Source organism: the organism of the source record quoted next (genome assembly GCF_019968955.1).
Source record: "MAG: Porospora cf. gigantea A chromosome Unknown PgA_NODE_479_length_17042_cov_403.984, whole genome shotgun sequence".
NCBI classification, from domain to species: Eukaryota; Apicomplexa; class Conoidasida; order Eugregarinorida; family Porosporidae; genus Porospora; species Porospora cf. gigantea A.
Window position 1 is genome coordinate 1 of NW_027151719.1, and position 17,042 is coordinate 17,042.

A 17,042-nucleotide genomic window follows, 5' to 3' on the forward strand; every position below is an offset into this window, starting at 1 on the left:
TGGAAGACCCTGGAAGTTGCCGTTGTTGATATACTGGAACGCGAGGGCCTGCGGCTTAACCGCCAACGCCGACACCAAGGGAGTTGTCATAGTCTCTGGGTACAGCACCGGTATACTGAAGCAGTTGCTGGAGTCGGACTTATCCGTACTTTCGGAGATTTCACCTATCCGACACCTGAGAGACGCACTAGAGCATCGGTTTTACCGCAGAGTGGCCAGTCACGCGCAGTCGCTACTGACTCCTAACCGTGTACAAGTTTACGATTGGACTCACATGTTCAAACGCATAAGGAAACCCCGAATCAGCGCAAACTGAGGAATGTTTTTTTTGAGTGGGGATCTTCTCTTTCGTTGTGGTTGTCACCCCAGAAACAGCAACAGGCGGTGAAGCTGTGTTTAGCGACTATTCATGTTGAGATTATGACCATGAAGGCACAAAAGAGGAATGCAGCCGTGGCAATATGAGGCATCGACGACGACTGTGAAGGTGCAGGAACAGAATGGCTGTACACTAAAGGTGTTGTCTCCGAGTCATCCGCAAGCGTAGGTAGCTTTGCCTCTTCGGCCTCGACAAAAGCTAACAGGTCTACTGCATCTTCTACTGACGCCTCTGCATCTTTCGCTGATCGGACATGGAGGCGCAGTGGACTGTTGTCAGGTGTTTCATAGTCTTTGAGTCGTGTTCTGCTGAACTCCAAAGCTACCTCATCGAGGTAGAAGGTCTCCTGTTGGATTTCCGGCACGCTGCTTGTCGCAGGAAAAAAAAGCCCTCCATTAGATTCCGAGAACAGATCAGCATTGTCCTCTTCATCGGCTAGACAGTCGGCGAAGTATGTAGAGCCCAGCATGTCAGCTCCCAGATCGCTGCATCCGTCGCCACTGCGCGTCGCGAGGTCTTCCTGTTTAGCTTCCTCTACGAGGAGCACTGCTCGGATAAGGCTTGTATGGGCAGCCCAATCGGCGCTAACCATCTATTGCACACAGATTTCGGTGCACCATGCAAAGCATCTGGTTTTTGTGGCTCAGCGTGCTCGTATCTGGCGCGGAACCCAGCCGCAAGACAGCTCGATCCAGGAGTAGCCAGCAGAGCGTCCCTCGTTTTGGGAGCATGCGTTCCACTCGTCGAAGTGATTCCGTTCCGAGCGCGCCTATGCTGTCAGCCTCCTCCTCCAACGCGCGATCGCAGTCCTCGTCCGCGAACTCTATGGCGTCCCTACCCGAGGAGGTAGCGAGCCAAGCATACTCGGGGCAGAGTCGCCCCGAATCTCAAGGCTCAATCTCGTCGAGGCGTAGCGTGACCGATCGCGAGTCTGAGGGTATTCCCGACGTGCTTTCAGACCTAAAACAAATACGTCGAGAAGCTGCCGCTGACGAATTGCGCCTACGTCGCATTCGTGAATACCAGGATCGTCACCGACCCGATGAGGAAGAGGAGGAGGAGGAGGAGGAAATGGAAGTTGAGTGGGAGCTGCCCACTGAACCATCACTTCCCACCCCACCTCCCCAAGCACCTTCTAATTTCAAGCAATACGCGGTCTACGCCTTAATTGCCATCGCTCTTCTATTTGTACTGGGTATACTGGTCATTGCCCTTCAAAGGAAAAAGAAGAAAGATCGGGGGGGGCTGCCAAGCGAGATGCCCGAGGTCATGGAGTATAGATTTGCTTGATTCATACAGAATACGGGATGACGACCACACCATTCTTGCACTTGCTACTTTCCCATCTTCCGATGCGACTGTCCCGCCCTACCGCCAGCACGACGTTTCTGTTCTGCACCACGATGCCGTTAATGAAACCGTCCACTGGAATAGAGGTTTCTTTTTGTAGTGATCGACTTCTCTTGCGTCCCTCAGTGCACTCTACGGCACGCCACACACGTAGATACCCGTCGTTGCTTCCGGAAAGGACAAGGTCGGTGCCTGGAACCACACACAAGCTTTGCACCCAGCTGCCTCCGTGGGCGGCCTCTATGACGGAAACAGGTTTCTTGGATTGCGACGAAAAAAGCAACAGGTTGCCTGCCTGCGTTCCAGCCACGGTGTACTGTGCCGATAGGCAGGCCAGAGCATCCAGCGAATGTTGACCTTTGACGTGGTGTAGCAGATGTGTCTCCGTTTCCATTTTCCACTGCCGAAGAGTTGCGTCTTCGCCGCCTGACACAGGTCGATCTTTCGTGTGGATGGCCAAGGCAGTGGCGGACTTCGTGTGTCCGAAGAGAGTCTTCAAGCAAGCATGATGGGTGCATGACCACTGTCGGAGCTGGAAATCTGGCCCAGTGCTAAACACCGAATCTACATCGTCCGTTCCTGGGTTCACGACCAGCGCCAGTGGTGGCTGCCGATGGCCTGTCAAATGAACTGCGCCGTCCATGTCATTCAGTGGGTACATCGATACAGCTAGATCGCCACCGCACGTAACCAGTATTCTTGACTTGGGATGATATGCCACGGCGGTGACAGAGCCCGAATGCAAGTTTTCCAAAAGTACTTCCTTGCTCTCACGCTCCAGATCCCATTGCAGAACCGCCCCGTCCTTGCCGCCGGAAAAAATAGACCCATCAGGCCCCGTGCAAACGCTAGTCACAGTGTTCTTGTGTCCCCGAAAAAAGACGGGGTCACCGAATGACACATCAGCATGCGACAGATTACAAGGCATCGCGGCCGGTACCGATCCCAGATCTGAAAGCAATGCCTTCGCCAGTTTCACTTTTTTCTCTTCAGGACTAACGAAAAAGTCGCTCTCCTCGCTCTCCTCCGCCAGCGCTGCAGATTCGGAGTCACTGCTGATTTCGGCTGATTGCCGAGCACGTTTTCGAGACATCTGCCTTAAATGGCAGAATTCATTTCAATGACTAAGATTGAAACCGACTACGAGAGCACTCGAGTAGACTCATCTGTACGGCTGCTGCCAGAATCTCCTGGAGGGTTGGTTGCAGGTGCTGCGCCCGATCCACCGGTGCGTATCGTGCCGATTATTCGGAATGTGGATCTTCAGCGACGGACAGTGGTGCAACCCACCATTACGCGGCACAGACGCCTAGTGCCCCGCCGAACCCTTGTGGAGAAGGTAGTGCCCAGGCACCGGGTGAAGATCGTGGAGGTGGAGAGAATAGTCGAGGTTCCTAGGACAGAGTACGTGGAGCGGATTGTGGAGATTCCCAACACCGTAGAGAAGATTATCGAGGTGCCACATGTGGAATTCATTGAGAAGATCGTGGAAGTGCCGGTGGTCGAGTACGTGTACGTTCCCACCTACATCGAGGTCCCTGAGGTGCAGTGGGAAGAGGAAGTGGTAGAAGTTCCACAGGTCGAATACGTGGAAAAAATTATAGACGTAATCAAAGAAGTCGACGTCCCCTGTGAGAGAGTAGTCGAGAAGCCCGTTGTACAGATACGACAGATCGAAAAGATCGTTGAGGTTCCAGGACCTGTTGTCTACGAGGAGGTGCCAGTTGAGAAGGTCGTTCAGCGAGTCATTGAACGAGAAGAGATCCGCGAGATCGAGAGATCAGTGCCGAACCAGATAGCAGTTGAGAAGATCGTGGAAGTGCCTGTTCCGGGTCCGGTTGTTTTCGTCCCTGAGGAGGTGATTCGGTACGTGGATCGTATAGTGTACCTCGACCGTGAAGTTGTGAGGGAGGTGGAACGGCCGGTGCGGGTGGAAAGCCTTGTGGAGCGGCCCGTGCCTGTCTACGAGGAGGTGCTAGTCAAGAACATTGTGGAAAAGCGAGTGCCCTATCCTGTAGACCGCGAAGTGATTCGTCACGAGTACTACGATGAGGTGGTGGACGTCCCCTACTATGTGGAAGTACCTGGAGCCCCTTCAGAAATAATTCGACCTGTCGAGGTGCAACAAGTGAACGAGCTGCCGGAGATTGTGGAGAGACGGGATCCTTTTATACATAGGCAATAGAGTTCTTGGAGCAATATCTAAACCAAAAATTGTCCACAATCAATGTCTATGCGGACATACCATTATTCAGTAATCAGAAGCCTCACTAGGGCTGCAATGCTGGCGAGAGAGGACGTCTCCCAAACGATGCCAAAACACTGCGATAGTGGTCCAGCTTCACGCTGAAGGCCTTCGACCTCCGTGATGCCTGCTCCGGGGTGTAGCATGAAAGAAAGAAGTTCCAGTCGCACTCCGGCACCAAGAGAGGCCGTGTCAGTTCGCACGGTTCTGACTTGGGTTTGCGGGGACTTCGAACACGCAGGCGGCGCTGCCGGGATGACAATGATCGCCGACGCACTCCCATTGATGTATTTTACCCCTATTTACTGTCTAATGTGGGGTGAGACTCCCTTGACCGTTGACACAACACATCATCGCTTTCGGATAACCCCGACAGTCACCGCTCGACCATTGGACTTGGTCCTCTGACCGCGAACCTTGAGACCCCAGTAGTGGCGAAGTCCTCGGTTGCACCTGATCTTCTTAAGACGCTCCAGATCATCACGAAGCACAACATCGAGCTGCTGGGCAGTAGTATGTTTGGTGGTGCCATCCTTGTGGTCCTTCTTCCTGTTGAACATCCATGTGGGGATCTTGTACCCCTCGGGCTGAGTGATGATCATCTGCAGCTTCTCGATCTCATCGGTTTTCAGCTCACCAGCCCTCTTGCTGGGGTCAACTTCGGCCTTCCTGCACGCCAAGCATGCGAATCGACGTCCCACACCACGAATGGCGGTGAGAGCGTGCCAGACCTTCTGCTTCCCCTCGAGGTTGGTGTTGTTCATTCGGATGATGTGCTCGAAGTCATTTCCAATCACTTGAATGGAGGTCATGGTGTGTCACAGTGGGGGCATAAATCCTCATTTAAATGGGGACAAAACGGGTTAATGGTGTTAGTAATGAGATTCACTCCGCAGATACAAATGGTATTGGACGTCATAAACCCAGAAACCCCTCCCTCTTCAGTACTTCGCATTGCCCCATAGCTTCTATGTGATTCCGTGTGACACATTTCATGTCACACATTTCGAATGCGATGGTCTGTCATCGTCGCAAGTGCGGTTGTCAGTGCGAACTCCATCAGAGAAGTCTGTGAAAGAGTCGTGGCCAGTGCTAAGGAGCTCCCCAAAGACTTCTTTTCTCTATCGCACTGCAGGCAGGACTTCATTGGTATTGGGCCCAGCGTATCTCAAATAGCCAGACAGGTGGGCGTTGATGGCTAGCAGCATGCAGTTCCATGCGTTTAGGGGTAATCAACGCGTAGAAGACTGCCATAGGCAAGCAGCCTTACTGACATGCTTTGCTCAGTATAAGCCCTACCAACCAGGCAGCACGTGCAGCTCGACCAAGAAGCAGTTCAAGAGTCTTATGAATGCGTGCCTTGCAAAGCAGGCGGAATTCGCTGACTGTGCGGGATACGATAGCGCCAAGCAAATGATTCACGCTCCAGAAATCTTCTGCGAGAATGGAAAGTACCGCGGGGCTCCGAAGGACAAGTGGGAGCATATCCAGGGTCAGCCAGACTGCCTTCATATGGCACATGCCTTCAATATGTGCTCAGTAACCGCGTCCAAGCACCTGCATTTGCCGATCGAGCAGTGTCTGGATGGCTCTGCATTTGAGGACAGCGCCTGCCGACTGGAAGTCAGTCCGATGCAGGACGACACGTCGAAAAGCCTCTGTATGGACCTTGTCGTTCCGGCGCTGAGTGCTGTGTGGCATGATAAGTCGCGCGAGTTTCATGTCGAGGCTGAAGGCGCAGAGGGCACTGAGTCGGCATCCTTCCGTCAGCTGCCTTCGCTGAGACTGATGCAGGAGGAGGCCAGCACGGACGAACCTTCGAAACACCCAGCAAAGGCAACCACGCCGCCCAAATCCCTCTGTGAGCGATTACCTGAAGACTTCCAGGCTTTCCTGACGAAGGAAGTACAGGCGGCAAACCAAAAGCTGTCGTCGGTGAAGAGTGTGATGGCATCGAACTGGGTTATGTACCGGCACGTCCGCTGGTACCGCCGAGGCCTTAAACATCTATGGCGCAGGAGCAATTACACCTGGCGGAAGATTTGGCCTGCTTACCACACTATGAACCGCTGGTGTTGGCCTTACCGATGGTGGCGGTGGGGGATAAGGCCCTGGGATGCCTGGAGGATGCGGCGAGCCATATACTGCTGGTACCCTATTTACAACCGTATATACTACGTCATGAGGAACATGCAAAACCGCTGGCTTCCTTGGCGTTTCCTCCGATTCGTGGTGGACAGTACTCGCCTGCTCACGCGACTGCATTATGTTTGTGGCCGCCAGCACGACTCGGTTGCGAGTATGCGGTACGTCAACAGGTGGCTGACGTGGTACCGAGTCAGGTACTACAGGTTTCCGCGGCGTCGGTGGCGAACCCATTATACGGGGTACTACAGGTATAATGTTTTCTGGTATAGAGACCAGATGCGCCGCAACGCAATTCGAGGTCGAAATCTCCTTCAGCACTACATGTGGGTGACTCTGAAGCTTTCCATACAGCTATCGGGTTCGACGACGCTTGTGGAACATGTCTGACATGTACCGTCGTAAGCAGCGCCCCTATATGGCCCAAGGACTTCGATACAAACGCATGCAGGTCCTCCTTCGGGTCCAAGAGGACGTACTCCACCTAGCATTGGGCAAGGACCGCCATGGTAAAGCCCTGCTTAGTCCTGGACAGGACATCACGGGCACGTTGTTGCGTACAAGAGTGAACAATGGACTGCGGCCGCGTTTACCTTCGCTGAACCGGATGAACCAAAAGCTGGACAGCTTCGACCGGCACTTCCGCCTCGGACCCTATCGATACTCATGGAGGCGCAACCGAAGACAGAACAGACGCCGCAGACGGAGGTAGTGTCTTCAGTGTCTTCATGTGTGTGAAATTGGTCCTCCCGCCTTATTGGTCTCTTTTGAAATGACGTTCTGGGATTGTTGATTAATTATATTTATTTATATTAATTATTATATAAATGGCTCGTTTCCAGTAAGTTACCTTGCTACCTTTCACACTATTGATCAAAACTCCTGTGTTCCCACCAACTACATCATCAAAAAGCGTGACAACCTGCTCGGATAATGAGCATTTTGTAGCAGATGGATCGCTTGGACATTCGGGACAAGCCGGACGTGATGCATTCGGTTGCATTCGAGAGGTACTACAGGGCGCAGAAGATCGTGGCCGAGTCGGAGTTCGAGGAACTTCTACGAGTCCTTCGAGAACCGCTCCCGACATGCTTTCGTCTCTTGGGTAGTAGCCTCTTCAATGAGTCCGCCATACAGTTCATTGAGGAGTGCCTGAAGCAGCCCGAGGTTCGTGCGAAGCTATTACCTCTCGAGTGGTTGCCAGGGGCGTACAAGTTCGTGTGCAGTCGATCTGACTTCCGCAAGCTACCAGAACTGAAGGCACTCCACAGATTTGTTGTGGATCATGGGGAAGCAGGAGCCTTAATTCGACAGGAGGAGGTCTCCATGATTCCTGTACAGTACCTAGATGTGCAGTCTGACAGCTGGATCCTAGATATGTGTGCCGCTCCAGGCTCCAAGACCAGCCAGATTCTGGAGCGGATGGGAACTCACCCCACAGGAGTCGTCGTGAGCAACGATAGTGACTCAACACGCGCCCACATGCTAGTGCACCACGTAGAACAGCTAGCTTCGCCAGCTCTTGTGGTCTCGTGCCACGAAGCTCAGCGGTTCCCTATGCTGCTGCGAGGCGCAGAGCCGGTGAGATTCGACTCCGTCCTATGCGATGTGCCTTGCTCCGGCGATGGAACCCTCCGAAAATCCAAGATCATCTGGAAATCCTGGAGCGTCCGCAGTGGCCTGTCTCTGCATTCCCTCCAGCGCAGCATTCTACGTAGGGGTCTAGAGCTGCTTAAAGTGGGTGGGACGTTGGTGTATTCCACTTGCTCTTTGAATCCTTTGGAGAATGAGGCAGTTGTCGCGTCCTTCTTGAAGACTGGCGTTGTGGAGGTCGTCGCTGTGGAGCAGGTGCTGAAAGCGAGGCCAGGACTTATGAACTGGTCCGTGCCAGTGGGAGGTGAGATGGTCGAGAGATACTCTGACGTGCCACCTGAACTTCTCAAAAAGGTGAAACCAACGATGTTTGCCCCCAAGGTTCAGATGCAGCAGCTCGAGCGATGCCAGCGGTACTGTCCACACGACAACAACACTGGAGGGTTCTTCGTGGCTGTTCTGAGAAAGGTGAAGGATTGTGCATGGCTAAACCCGAAATCCTTGGAAGACGTCGTTACTGAGTTGAGGGCTGCGGAAGGCGAAGATCTTTCAGCTGCTGAGCTGGAAAATGTATCTCCCTCGCCGGAGCCGACGCCATCGGCCCCTACTACGGATGAGACTCCCATATCAGCCACTCCCACCTCAGCCACTCCCACCTCAGCCGCTCCCACCTCAGGCAGCGGCTGGATGCTCGTTCGCCCTGGAACACGGGCACTGTGTCCCTGCCCCATCGAGGAACATCGCGTACCTGTAGCCCTGGGTCAGTGTGACTTCTGCCTACTTGCGACTTGCTGTCCTTGTGTGAGGGAAGAGCACTTCCGAAATACCATCGGAGGTTATGTAAAGAATGGAAGACCTTTCCAAAGTCCTCTTTTTGACAATCTCGTTTTCCGTCGTGACGGGCATAAGAAGCACTGGCTAGTGACTGATGCTGTCGTGGAGCTATTGCAGCTCCGCAGCCGCAAACCCTTCAAGCTGATCTACGCCGGATCTCGTCTGTTTGAGCTCAGCAGCGCCAGATCCAAAGACCCTGCCCTCGCGAGACGCATCGCAGCCATGCACGCCAAGCTCTTCGCAAATACTTTTCATGGACAGCTATCGCCTTCGAGGGTGGCGAGGATGAGTAGGACAGACCTCATCACACTACTCCGTGACGGCGATGAAACGAACCGTTACCCCCTTGATAAACTGGATCTTCCGAATCTCACTCGTGAAGCTAGCTGCCTGCTGGTGGTCGGTGAGACGGACGACCCTGTACTGAACAAGCTTGGCGCTGTCCCAGCGTGGGTGGGAAAGACGCAACTCGAAGTTTTGGTCAAGGAGTCTATGAGAAAGGCACTCATCCATCTTCTTCTTAAGTGACCGACGAATTTTAGTTCAGATCCGACCTTTCAGCATTTCTGGCTGCTTTAGCAGCTTCGATCGCCTTCTTTAACTCCGTACGCAGTACTACACTTTCCGTGTCGCGGAGCGTCGCCTGATACAACGCCTGGCAGTACTCGTCGTGATCGCCCAGCAGACGGTAGACTTGTGCTAGTCGATAGTGTCCCTTCCACCAGGAGGGGTTTAACGCAATGGTTTGGCAGGCCCAGTCAATCGCCTCGCTTCGCTGCATTTTTACAGACACATGGCAGAGATTCGAGCACAGTGTTTGACGTAGAGGTTGCGTGGACTGGCTATTGGGTACATCTTCCAGCAGCTGCCTGTACATCTGATACGCTTCGCTGAATCTCTCAGCTTGCAGTTCCGTAGTTGCGCGGAGCTTCTTCTCCTCCCAGTTGGGGTCTATGAAGACCTCCGAAGCGGCTTCTCGGGAGAACTCCGCAATGTACCGGTTCACCAGATCAACATGTGGAGAATCCGTAGTTGCGGTTTCCGGTTGCGGTGACGAGACCGGTGATTGGGAGGTGCTCTCCACAGTGATTCGGTCCGCACCAGCCTTCCTCCACGCGTCAGCAACAGTGGACATAATGTCTTTCGATACGTAGTCTATTGGTTGCTTCCCCTTGACGCTGTACCGGGCGAGACCAGGAGCGGCGGCAAGCAGTTTACGTATCATATCCAAGTCTTCGTTTTCAGCTGCGACGTGTAGGGCGTTGTAGCCTTCAGGATCCGTCTGTCCCTCAATGTCTGCGACGGACATCGCGGCCAACAGCAGGTCGGTGAGAACGTGATTTCGCTGGGCAACAGAGATAATCAACGGCGCAGGTAAGGCGGCAGCAAACGCAGTGGTCGCGTTGTTGGCCATCAACAGCCTCACGGCGGACTCGTCATTGCACACGAGGGCCCACTGCAAAAGGCTTCCCTTGGTCCTTGACACAATTGACAGGTCCAACGTCTCAGGGCTCACCACGTTCAGAACCTCGACCAGATTCCCGTTCTCTACCACAGCGTGGAGCCACGAAGTGCAGTCGTCGTCAAGCGCACGCACATCCGCGCCCGCCAACACCAAAAACTCTACGACGGCCTTGCAATCTCCGCGACGCGCTGCGAAGTGCAGCGACCCCGCGTTAGTCTTGTCAACCGCATGCACCAACGAGGAATTAGTATTGTGCAGAAGCCGGACCACCTCCAGCTTCGCCTTCATGCAGGCGAAGTGCATGATTGATCGACCTTCCCCATCGGAGAATTCCGCCCACTCGGTGATCTTCTCCAATTCAGGCTGCACGTCAGCCAGGCTGCCGGAGGTGACGACGTCAACCAGCTTTATTAGCCGCTCCCGTCTGGGAAGTCATTATTATGTGTTTTATTGGCATTTCGTGCTCACTCCTCCAAAAAGGCCGACATTGTCTCATACGATGGCGCAAATCCACAATTTCGGAGGACAGAACGGCATTCCAGAGTGAAAGTTGGTTGAGTGTGCTAAGCTGCTTAAGGACTACGAAGAGCGTCCATGATCAGTCGCCAGCCACTGCTGGTGATTTTCAGCGTACGCTAGATTGAGGAAGTTAAGTTAGCAGGGGACTTCATCCTCCGCCTGTCAACCACCTACATTACGCTCGCTAAATTAAGCCGTGTGGCTTTAATGCCGCACACGACTTTAGCGTATACGAGCCGCTGTCAGACTTTCCAGCAACGTGGTTGCTGTCTACATGGGCAGCCACAGTGACCGTGCGCTAGGGACGTCATGAGAAGGAGCGTCCATGATCAGTCGCCAGCCACTGCTGGTGATTTTCAGCGTACGCTAGATTGAGGAAGTTAAGTTAGCAGGGGACTTCGTCCTCCGCCTGTCAACCACCTACATTACGCTCGCTAAATTAAGCCGTGTGGCTTTAATGCCGCACACGACTTTAGCGTATACGAGCCGCTGTCAGACTTTCCAGCAACGTGGTTGCTGTCTACATGGGCAGCCACAGTGACCATGAACTGCTTCAACGCTAGGGATGTCGTGAGAAGGAGCGTCTATGATCAGTCGCCAGCCACTGCTGGTGATTTTCAGCGTACGCTAGATTGAGGAAGTTAAGTTAGCAGGGGACTGCGTCCTCCGCCTGTCAACCACCTAGACTATGCTTGCGAAAAACTACGTCGATGGGCGGCTTTCACACCACTTTATACAAGAGTAAAAGACCATGTAGCTTCTAGGCACACTATGCAAACGGAAGAGTGCGTGAGACAGAACGGAACTTCGGTAGCGGCAGGGTCCTTAAAACAATCAATCAGAGACGGACAACGAAAACCGGCGTCCATGATCAGTCGCCAGCCACTGCTGGTGATTTTCAGCGTACGCTAAATTGAGGAAGTTAAGTTAGCAGGGGACTTCGTCCTCTGCCTGTCAACTACCCACATTATGCTTGCTAAATTGAGCCGCTAAGCTGCTTCCAGATCATTTAATACAAAAGTACAAGACTATGTGCTTCTATCAGATACACCATACAAACGGACCAGTATATGGAAGAAGTGTGTTTCAGAAGTACGACATGTTCTGATGGGGAGCTTACGCTTTAACCATTAGTTCTGTCATCATGTTCTTATGTCTCGAAGGGAGACGGTAGTATTGAACTTCAACTCTACCACCCTGCCGATTAATCCTGCCGATTAATGTGAACACGCTTCCCGATTTTACCACCCGTCTTGCACACGGACCAAGGAGTGTTAGGATGTTGCGGGTTGAAAAGAGCAGCATTCGTGTCTGAGCAAGACTGACTCGCTTTTTTATATCAGCAATACGAAAATTGGTGAACTTTTCTCGTGAAGGGTGAAGCCAGAAGAAATTTTATTGGAACACGGAGTGCGAGAGACAGAACGGATCCACGGTTGCGGCAGAGACCTTGAAACCAACCATCACAGACCACACAACAAAACCAGCGTCCATGATCAGTCGCCAGCCACTGCTGGTGATTTTCAGCGTACGCTAGATTGAGGAAGTTAAGTTAGCGGGGGACTTCGTCCTCCGCCTGTCAACCACCTACATTACGCTCGCACCATTCTACGTAGCCTATATGACGGAACGAAATTAGAACTAGTTTCGAAAAGCGAGTCAAAACACGTATAAATCGGAAGTACGTAACTTTGGACGTTCAAACGCAGTGGGAGTCGTGTACAGTCTGGCGTCCTACTGGCTCGACAGCGAGGTCCCGAACGTGAACATCCTCTTTCACGATGACACGGATCACGAGTTCTTAGTGGAGACTGACCGTCGTTTCGATGAGGACTACGAACTCTTGGATACCGTGTTGGGGGTGGGAATGAACGGGCCGGTGCGTATCGCACGTAACAAGAAAACCGGGGTCGAAGCTGCTACCAAGTTCCTCATGAAGTCCGTCGCCAATGGAAACGAGGAATCCGTGGGGTCGGAATCGCCTTCACACAGCTCAAGCTCTTCCGCCAAGAGGCTGGAGTCTACCTCCGACTTGACCACCCAAACGTGGCAAAGTTAATAACTGTGTATGAGGGGCGGCGTAAGCTTGTGCTGGTGATGGAGAAGTGCTTGGGAGGCGAGCTTCATTCCTGGGTGCATACTGCATATGCAGGCGGCAAAAGCATCTCGGAGGATACCGTAGTGTCGATTGCGTTGCAGATGTGTTCCGCTCTGGCATACCTGCACTCGCATCATGTCGTGCATCGGGACATTAAACTCGAGAACTTTTTAATAGAGCGGCCTTTAAAGGACGACACTGCCGACGTGCGTCCACGAATCAAGCTCATCGATTTCGGGCTTGCGCGCTACTGGAGACCCACTGATGGCTCGATGGCTCGCCAATGCGGGTCCCTGTCCCATATTGCACCGGAGTTGCTTAACGGCGAGGGTTATGGAATAAAAGTGGACATGTGGGCGTTGGGAACGTGCGTGTACGGCATGCTATGTGGAGTGCCGCCTTTTTTCGGATCGACGAGGGATGCGCTTGAGAAGAAGATACGAACCGGCGCATTCGCAGCCATGACGGGTCCACGTTGGAATCGGGTCTCACCTCAATGCAAAGATTTTATTAAACGGCTGCTAACGGTGGATCCCGACAACAGAATGGCTGCCCAAGACGCATTGAAGCACCCATGGTTTCTGAATGCTCGACCCTCCATGCCAAGGGTAATCTCTCTTCCTCGACTTGCGGCGCCCGCTCGCGTGCCTGGCAGACTGTCAGGGTCAGCCTCTGGGCTGGGTTTGATGGGGCAGGGCCGCATGAGTGGGTCTCCATCCTTCCACAGCCTAAGAAAGGCTAGTCCGAGGAGCTCACCGAACTTGGTGTCCTTCGCGATCAAAACATTCCTGAACGCGGACGCGGCTGACCGAGCTTTGAGGCGTCTCTTCGCTTGCTTTTTAACCACAAAGGAGATTGACGAGGACATAATCTCGCTGTTCAACGGTTTCGACATCGACCACGATGGAATCATCAATCAGACGAACTGGATGGAGGCATCCAAGCAGTTCGTACCTGAACTCACCTCGAAGCAGATGGAAAGATGTTTTGACACGATGCTCGAAACATTCAACTTGGTGGCCTCCGTGAACAATCATCAAAGACGACTACCAGCGGAACCCCAGTCGGAGCTCACGGACGATACTCATGGAACTCCTCGTAAGATCGAGGGCAGCGACACAACCCAGCGTTCGAGTCGATGAAGTTCGTGTCACCGCTGGAATACGAAGTGTCGTTTTCTGAGTTTATCTCGCCATTCGTGCCGCATATAGTTGCGCATCTGGATTGCGCTGACGAGGACGAGGATAGGGCGACTACTCGTAGCCTGTGCCGTGAAGTCTTTGATCGTCTGTCTGGAGGGCTCCACACATTGAAGATAGACGGGAACGACCATTTTGTCATCCGATCTCTGAGTCGGTTCCAGAAGCAGCCAGGTCCGATGCTGGAGTTCGAGGACTTCTATGAGGGCGTCCTTCACGATTTCCACGCATTGCACTCTCTGTAGACTTTGCTACTTTATACTTACGTGTGGTAAGGATCACGTTAGCTATGGTTAGTCCATGAGTTAGGATCACGTTAGCATGCGGCCTATGGTTAGGCCGCGTGCATCACTGAGTCACAGGTCATCTTCTTAGCATCACTTTCTTTCGAGGTTGTTCCTGTGAATCCAACCCGTCGAGAAAGTCGAGATCCGCGTTTAACTGGCGAGCTGGAGGCGTCGCCTTCTTCTTCGGCGACCTCATCCGAGATTTAGCTGAAACTTTAGGGAGGGGCACGACTTCCTCTTCGCTGGAATCGGGACATAGCACGTCGGTGGACGGCTTCTCCTTGACTGCACCACGGGCGACCACAGTAGTGACGCCGGCATCGGCACGGATGCGCTCTGTCAAGGCCGATATTCGATTTCGGATGCTTTCTGCGTCGAGGGCAGTAGTCTGGATCTCCTCTAGCATTTCTTTGCGTAACCGGTTGACTGCGGTTTCGATGGTCGTCCCAATGCTATGGGTCATCTCCTGGTAAACGAAGTCTTGGACGGCTTCATTAAGGAAGTGCTCCGGCAACACAGAGAGCTTTCCGTCGCCGAGGGTTGAGTATATTAAGTTTGTCATTTCGTTTCTCGTGTCTTCTGGGTCGATAACGGACTGCAGCGACAGGGTTGGTAGGTCTGTGGCTTTTTTCGGACTGTGTGTCAAAGGATAGGCGGTCTCACGCAGCCTTCTTCCTGCGAACGAAGAGGAGAATGTCATCCGCGTTTGCAACTTTCCCCACGAATTGTTGTCCGAAACGCAGACTTGCGAGTGTCGGGCACTCCTCCTGGCCATCAGTGGTGCTTGTGTCAACACGCAATCGGATAAGCGGTGCACAGGCGTCGACAATTGGGGGCTCCCAATCCTTGGATATCCGAAAAAGCTCCCGCAGCTGCTGCTTCTCCTCACGTAAGTGCACGTTACGCGAGGCGACCAGGCTCTCGGCCTCCTCCATCAGCGCCTGCACACGAGCTACGAGGAAGTCGTGAATTGCGCTCTCGTCGTGCCACGAATCTTCAGGCAGCGTCTCGGATATACACACATCCTCGAATAGAAACGGCCGAGAGGGCAACCGTATTGGGACACTCCGAAATTCAGAGCCGACAATCTCAACGATACAGAAGTATTTGTCACCAGACTCTCCTTTAGAAAGTGACGTCACGACAGAGGCGCCAGGCTGGATTACGTTGAAATGTTCAGTACGGCGCGGCTCGACCTGGCAATCATGCTCGTGTCCCCAAATAACCAGATCCATAAACGACGGGAGCATGGTCTCTGGGATACTGGACTTGGCCATAACACCGCCTTTACACCGGTTCTGGTGAAAGAGGAGCAGTTTGAAAGACTCCGGAGAGTCCTTAAATGATACCTGCGTCTCGAGTCGGAACGGATCTCACGTTTTCGCTCTGCAGGGCGCGGTTCAGCCGCTCGTCTCGAACGTTTCCCAGACCGTAGAGCGCCAGCTGGGTAGACCCTTTCCTCAACACCAAAGGCTCAACCTCCACCTTCTCCACCGACTCGACTTTTCCCAGGTAGTTCACCAATTGGGCTGACTGCGTCTATGCGACACCGACTTCCCACGTCAAGAAGGTCAAGCGGAGCTACCTGTAGATCCTGCTCCTCGCTTGGGTCGTCGTGATTCCCATGGATCACGAAGATAGGAAGGGCTACATTGACGTCCAGCGATTCAAAGTTTGGCCGTTTCTGTCGGAGTGTTTCTCGTCCTTCAACCAGTTCGAAGTTGATGTCATCGTCTCCTAAGCAGTTGCGCTTTAGAAGCTCCATACTTTTGTAAAGTGTGGCTTTGCTGGGCTTCGTCTGATCATAGAGGTCACCTGCATGCACGCAAAGGTCACACTCCAACCGGCGCCCCATCCTCAGCATGTAGTCCAGCATCTCGAAAGTGTCATCTCTGCGCTGCGGGTCGCTTTCTCGGTAACCGAGGTGGGAGTCCGTCACCACCAACACACGAAATGAGTCCATGAATTACTCCTTTTGAAGAGATGCAAGCATTGAAATCTCCGCAAGAGATGCTCATGCCTACTCGACAGCTTGGTGCTTTTGACAGTTGCAAAACTACACACATTTTCTATGAACAACGCTTGGCCCGGCCTCTTGATACTCGCTGTGCGTAATCCACATGGACGCAAATGTGGAGAGGGAGGCGACAATGGAGCCTCCGATCCAGACGGAGAACTTTCTCTCTGGAGGCGCCACAATTCTTACGGACATGGAGGAGGGGGCGAGAGAGGACACTTCTTTGGTCATCCTCTCCCCGATGCCCTCGTACATCGTGGTGCCACCAGAGAGTACGATGTTACCGTAGAGACTTCGGCGAATGTCCATGTCGCACTTCATAATCGAGTTGAACGTTAATATGTGCAACCCCTTGGCTTCCACCCCCAAAAACGCCGGCCTGAATAAGGCCTCAGGGCATACAAAGCGTTCTTTGCCGATAGAGATCACGTTCCCATCGGGGAGCTGATATGTTCTGTCTATATCGTCAGTCGAGTCCGCCTTGAGGACTTCGTTCTCATAATCCAATGCTAGGTAGCACAGCTTCTCCTTGATGTCACGAACAATTTCCTTCTCAGCCGAAGTGCTGAACGCGTGGCCGCGGTGGTGGAGGCAGGTAACCATGAAATCCGTCAGGTCACGTCCCGCCACGTCAATCCTCATCACGGCGTGAGGTATTGCGAATCCCTCATAGATCGGTACGGTATGCGAAACGCCGTCACCACTGTCCATGACAATTCCAGTGGTGCGTCCGGAGGAATACAGAGACAGCACAGCCTGGATCTGCACGTAGGTGGCGGGACATCCGAAAGTCTCGAACATCATTTGGACCATCTTCTCCCTGTTGGATTTGGGATTCAGAGGGGCCTCAGTCAGCAACACAGGATGCTCCTCAGGGGAAATCCTCAGCTCATTATAAAAAGTATGGTTCC

The 17,042-nt window shown here is 53.1% G+C and overlaps 11 protein-coding genes across 20 annotated transcripts; 5 read left to right on the forward strand and 6 right to left on the reverse strand.

Moving 5' to 3' along the window:
• Positions 1–407: 407 nt before the first annotated feature.
• On the reverse strand, positions 408–971 carry KVP18_003796 (uncharacterized protein; the record flags this gene model as incomplete). Its single annotated transcript, XM_067955816.1, has 1 exon — positions 408–971. The coding sequence occupies one exon, from the start codon at positions 969–971 to the stop codon at positions 408–410; it is 564 nt and encodes a 187-aa protein (XP_067808274.1).
• A 179-nt stretch (positions 972–1,150) lies between these two features.
• Positions 1,151–1,669, forward strand: KVP18_003787 (uncharacterized protein; the record flags this gene model as incomplete). 2 transcript variants are annotated; one of them, XM_067955801.1, is made up of 1 exon in its annotated part: positions 1,151–1,669. In XM_067955801.1, the coding sequence occupies one exon, from the start codon at positions 1,151–1,153 to the stop codon at positions 1,667–1,669; it is 519 nt and encodes a 172-aa protein (XP_067808259.1). The 2 variants fall into 2 exon arrangements, with proteins under 2 accessions (XP_067808259.1, XP_067808258.1); XM_067955800.1 differs by having other exon boundaries at positions 1,205–1,669.
• Position 1,670: 1 nt separating this feature from the next.
• KVP18_003795 (uncharacterized protein) lies at positions 1,671–2,822 on the reverse strand (the record flags this gene model as incomplete). Of its 2 annotated transcripts, none has more annotated exons than XM_067955814.1 (1): positions 1,671–2,822. In XM_067955814.1, one exon carries the CDS (start codon positions 2,820–2,822, stop codon positions 1,671–1,673), a length of 1,152 nt encoding a protein of 383 aa, XP_067808272.1. The 2 variants fall into 2 exon arrangements, with proteins under 2 accessions (XP_067808272.1, XP_067808273.1); XM_067955815.1 differs by having other exon boundaries at positions 1,671–2,657.
• A 27-nt stretch (positions 2,823–2,849) lies between these two features.
• Positions 2,850–3,914, forward strand: KVP18_003789 (uncharacterized protein; the record flags this gene model as incomplete). The annotated part of the gene is made up of 1 exon (XM_067955804.1): positions 2,850–3,914. The coding sequence occupies one exon, from the start codon at positions 2,850–2,852 to the stop codon at positions 3,912–3,914; it is 1,065 nt and encodes a 354-aa protein (XP_067808262.1).
• Positions 3,915–4,324: 410 nt separating this feature from the next.
• On the reverse strand, positions 4,325–4,786 carry KVP18_003791 (uncharacterized protein; the record flags this gene model as incomplete). Its single annotated transcript, XM_067955809.1, has 1 exon — positions 4,325–4,786. One exon carries the CDS (start codon positions 4,784–4,786, stop codon positions 4,325–4,327), a length of 462 nt encoding a protein of 153 aa, XP_067808267.1.
• Positions 4,787–4,984: 198 nt separating this feature from the next.
• On the forward strand, positions 4,985–6,831 carry KVP18_003797 (uncharacterized protein; the record flags this gene model as incomplete). 3 transcript variants are annotated; one of them, XM_067955818.1, is made up of 3 exons in its annotated part: positions 4,985–5,158; positions 5,187–6,445; positions 6,474–6,831. In XM_067955818.1, the coding sequence occupies 3 exons, from the start codon at positions 4,985–4,987 to the stop codon at positions 6,829–6,831; spliced, it is 1,791 nt and encodes a 596-aa protein (XP_067808276.1). The 3 variants fall into 3 exon arrangements, with proteins under 3 accessions (XP_067808276.1, XP_067808275.1, XP_067808277.1); XM_067955817.1 differs by lacking the exon at positions 4,985–5,158 and having other exon boundaries at positions 5,169–6,509; XM_067955819.1 differs by lacking the exons at positions 4,985–5,158; positions 5,187–6,445 and having other exon boundaries at positions 6,511–6,831.
• A 239-nt stretch (positions 6,832–7,070) lies between these two features.
• Positions 7,071–9,074, forward strand: KVP18_003793 (uncharacterized protein; the record flags this gene model as incomplete). The annotated part of the gene is made up of 1 exon (XM_067955811.1): positions 7,071–9,074. One exon carries the CDS (start codon positions 7,071–7,073, stop codon positions 9,072–9,074), a length of 2,004 nt encoding a protein of 667 aa, XP_067808269.1.
• Positions 9,075–9,084: 10 nt separating this feature from the next.
• On the reverse strand, positions 9,085–10,314 carry KVP18_003792 (uncharacterized protein; the record flags this gene model as incomplete). The annotated part of the gene is made up of 1 exon (XM_067955810.1): positions 9,085–10,314. The coding sequence occupies one exon, from the start codon at positions 10,312–10,314 to the stop codon at positions 9,085–9,087; it is 1,230 nt and encodes a 409-aa protein (XP_067808268.1).
• Positions 10,315–11,560: 1,246 nt separating this feature from the next.
• Positions 11,561–14,072, forward strand: KVP18_003788 (uncharacterized protein; the record flags this gene model as incomplete). Of its 2 annotated transcripts, XM_067955802.1 has the most annotated exons (4): positions 11,561–11,609; positions 12,240–12,496; positions 12,523–13,726; positions 13,756–14,072. In XM_067955802.1, the coding sequence occupies 4 exons, from the start codon at positions 11,561–11,563 to the stop codon at positions 14,070–14,072; spliced, it is 1,827 nt and encodes a 608-aa protein (XP_067808260.1).
• A 118-nt stretch (positions 14,073–14,190) lies between these two features.
• Positions 14,191–16,077, reverse strand: KVP18_003790 (uncharacterized protein; the record flags this gene model as incomplete). 4 transcript variants are annotated; one of them, XM_067955805.1, is made up of 4 exons in its annotated part: positions 14,191–14,749; positions 14,778–15,463; positions 15,492–15,647; positions 15,700–16,077. In XM_067955805.1, the coding sequence occupies 4 exons, from the start codon at positions 16,075–16,077 to the stop codon at positions 14,191–14,193; spliced, it is 1,779 nt and encodes a 592-aa protein (XP_067808263.1). The 4 variants fall into 4 exon arrangements, with proteins under 4 accessions (XP_067808263.1, XP_067808265.1, XP_067808266.1 ...); XM_067955807.1 differs by lacking the exons at positions 14,778–15,463; positions 15,492–15,647; positions 15,700–16,077 and having other exon boundaries at positions 14,191–14,676; XM_067955808.1 differs by lacking the exons at positions 14,191–14,749; positions 15,492–15,647; positions 15,700–16,077 and having other exon boundaries at positions 14,774–15,391.
• A 93-nt stretch (positions 16,078–16,170) lies between these two features.
• On the reverse strand, positions 16,171–16,944 carry KVP18_003794 (uncharacterized protein; the record flags this gene model as incomplete). 2 transcript variants are annotated; one of them, XM_067955812.1, is made up of 1 exon in its annotated part: positions 16,171–16,944. In XM_067955812.1, one exon carries the CDS (start codon positions 16,942–16,944, stop codon positions 16,171–16,173), a length of 774 nt encoding a protein of 257 aa, XP_067808270.1. The 2 variants fall into 2 exon arrangements, with proteins under 2 accessions (XP_067808270.1, XP_067808271.1); XM_067955813.1 differs by having other exon boundaries at positions 16,171–16,935.
• Positions 16,945–17,042: the final 98 nt, after the last annotated feature.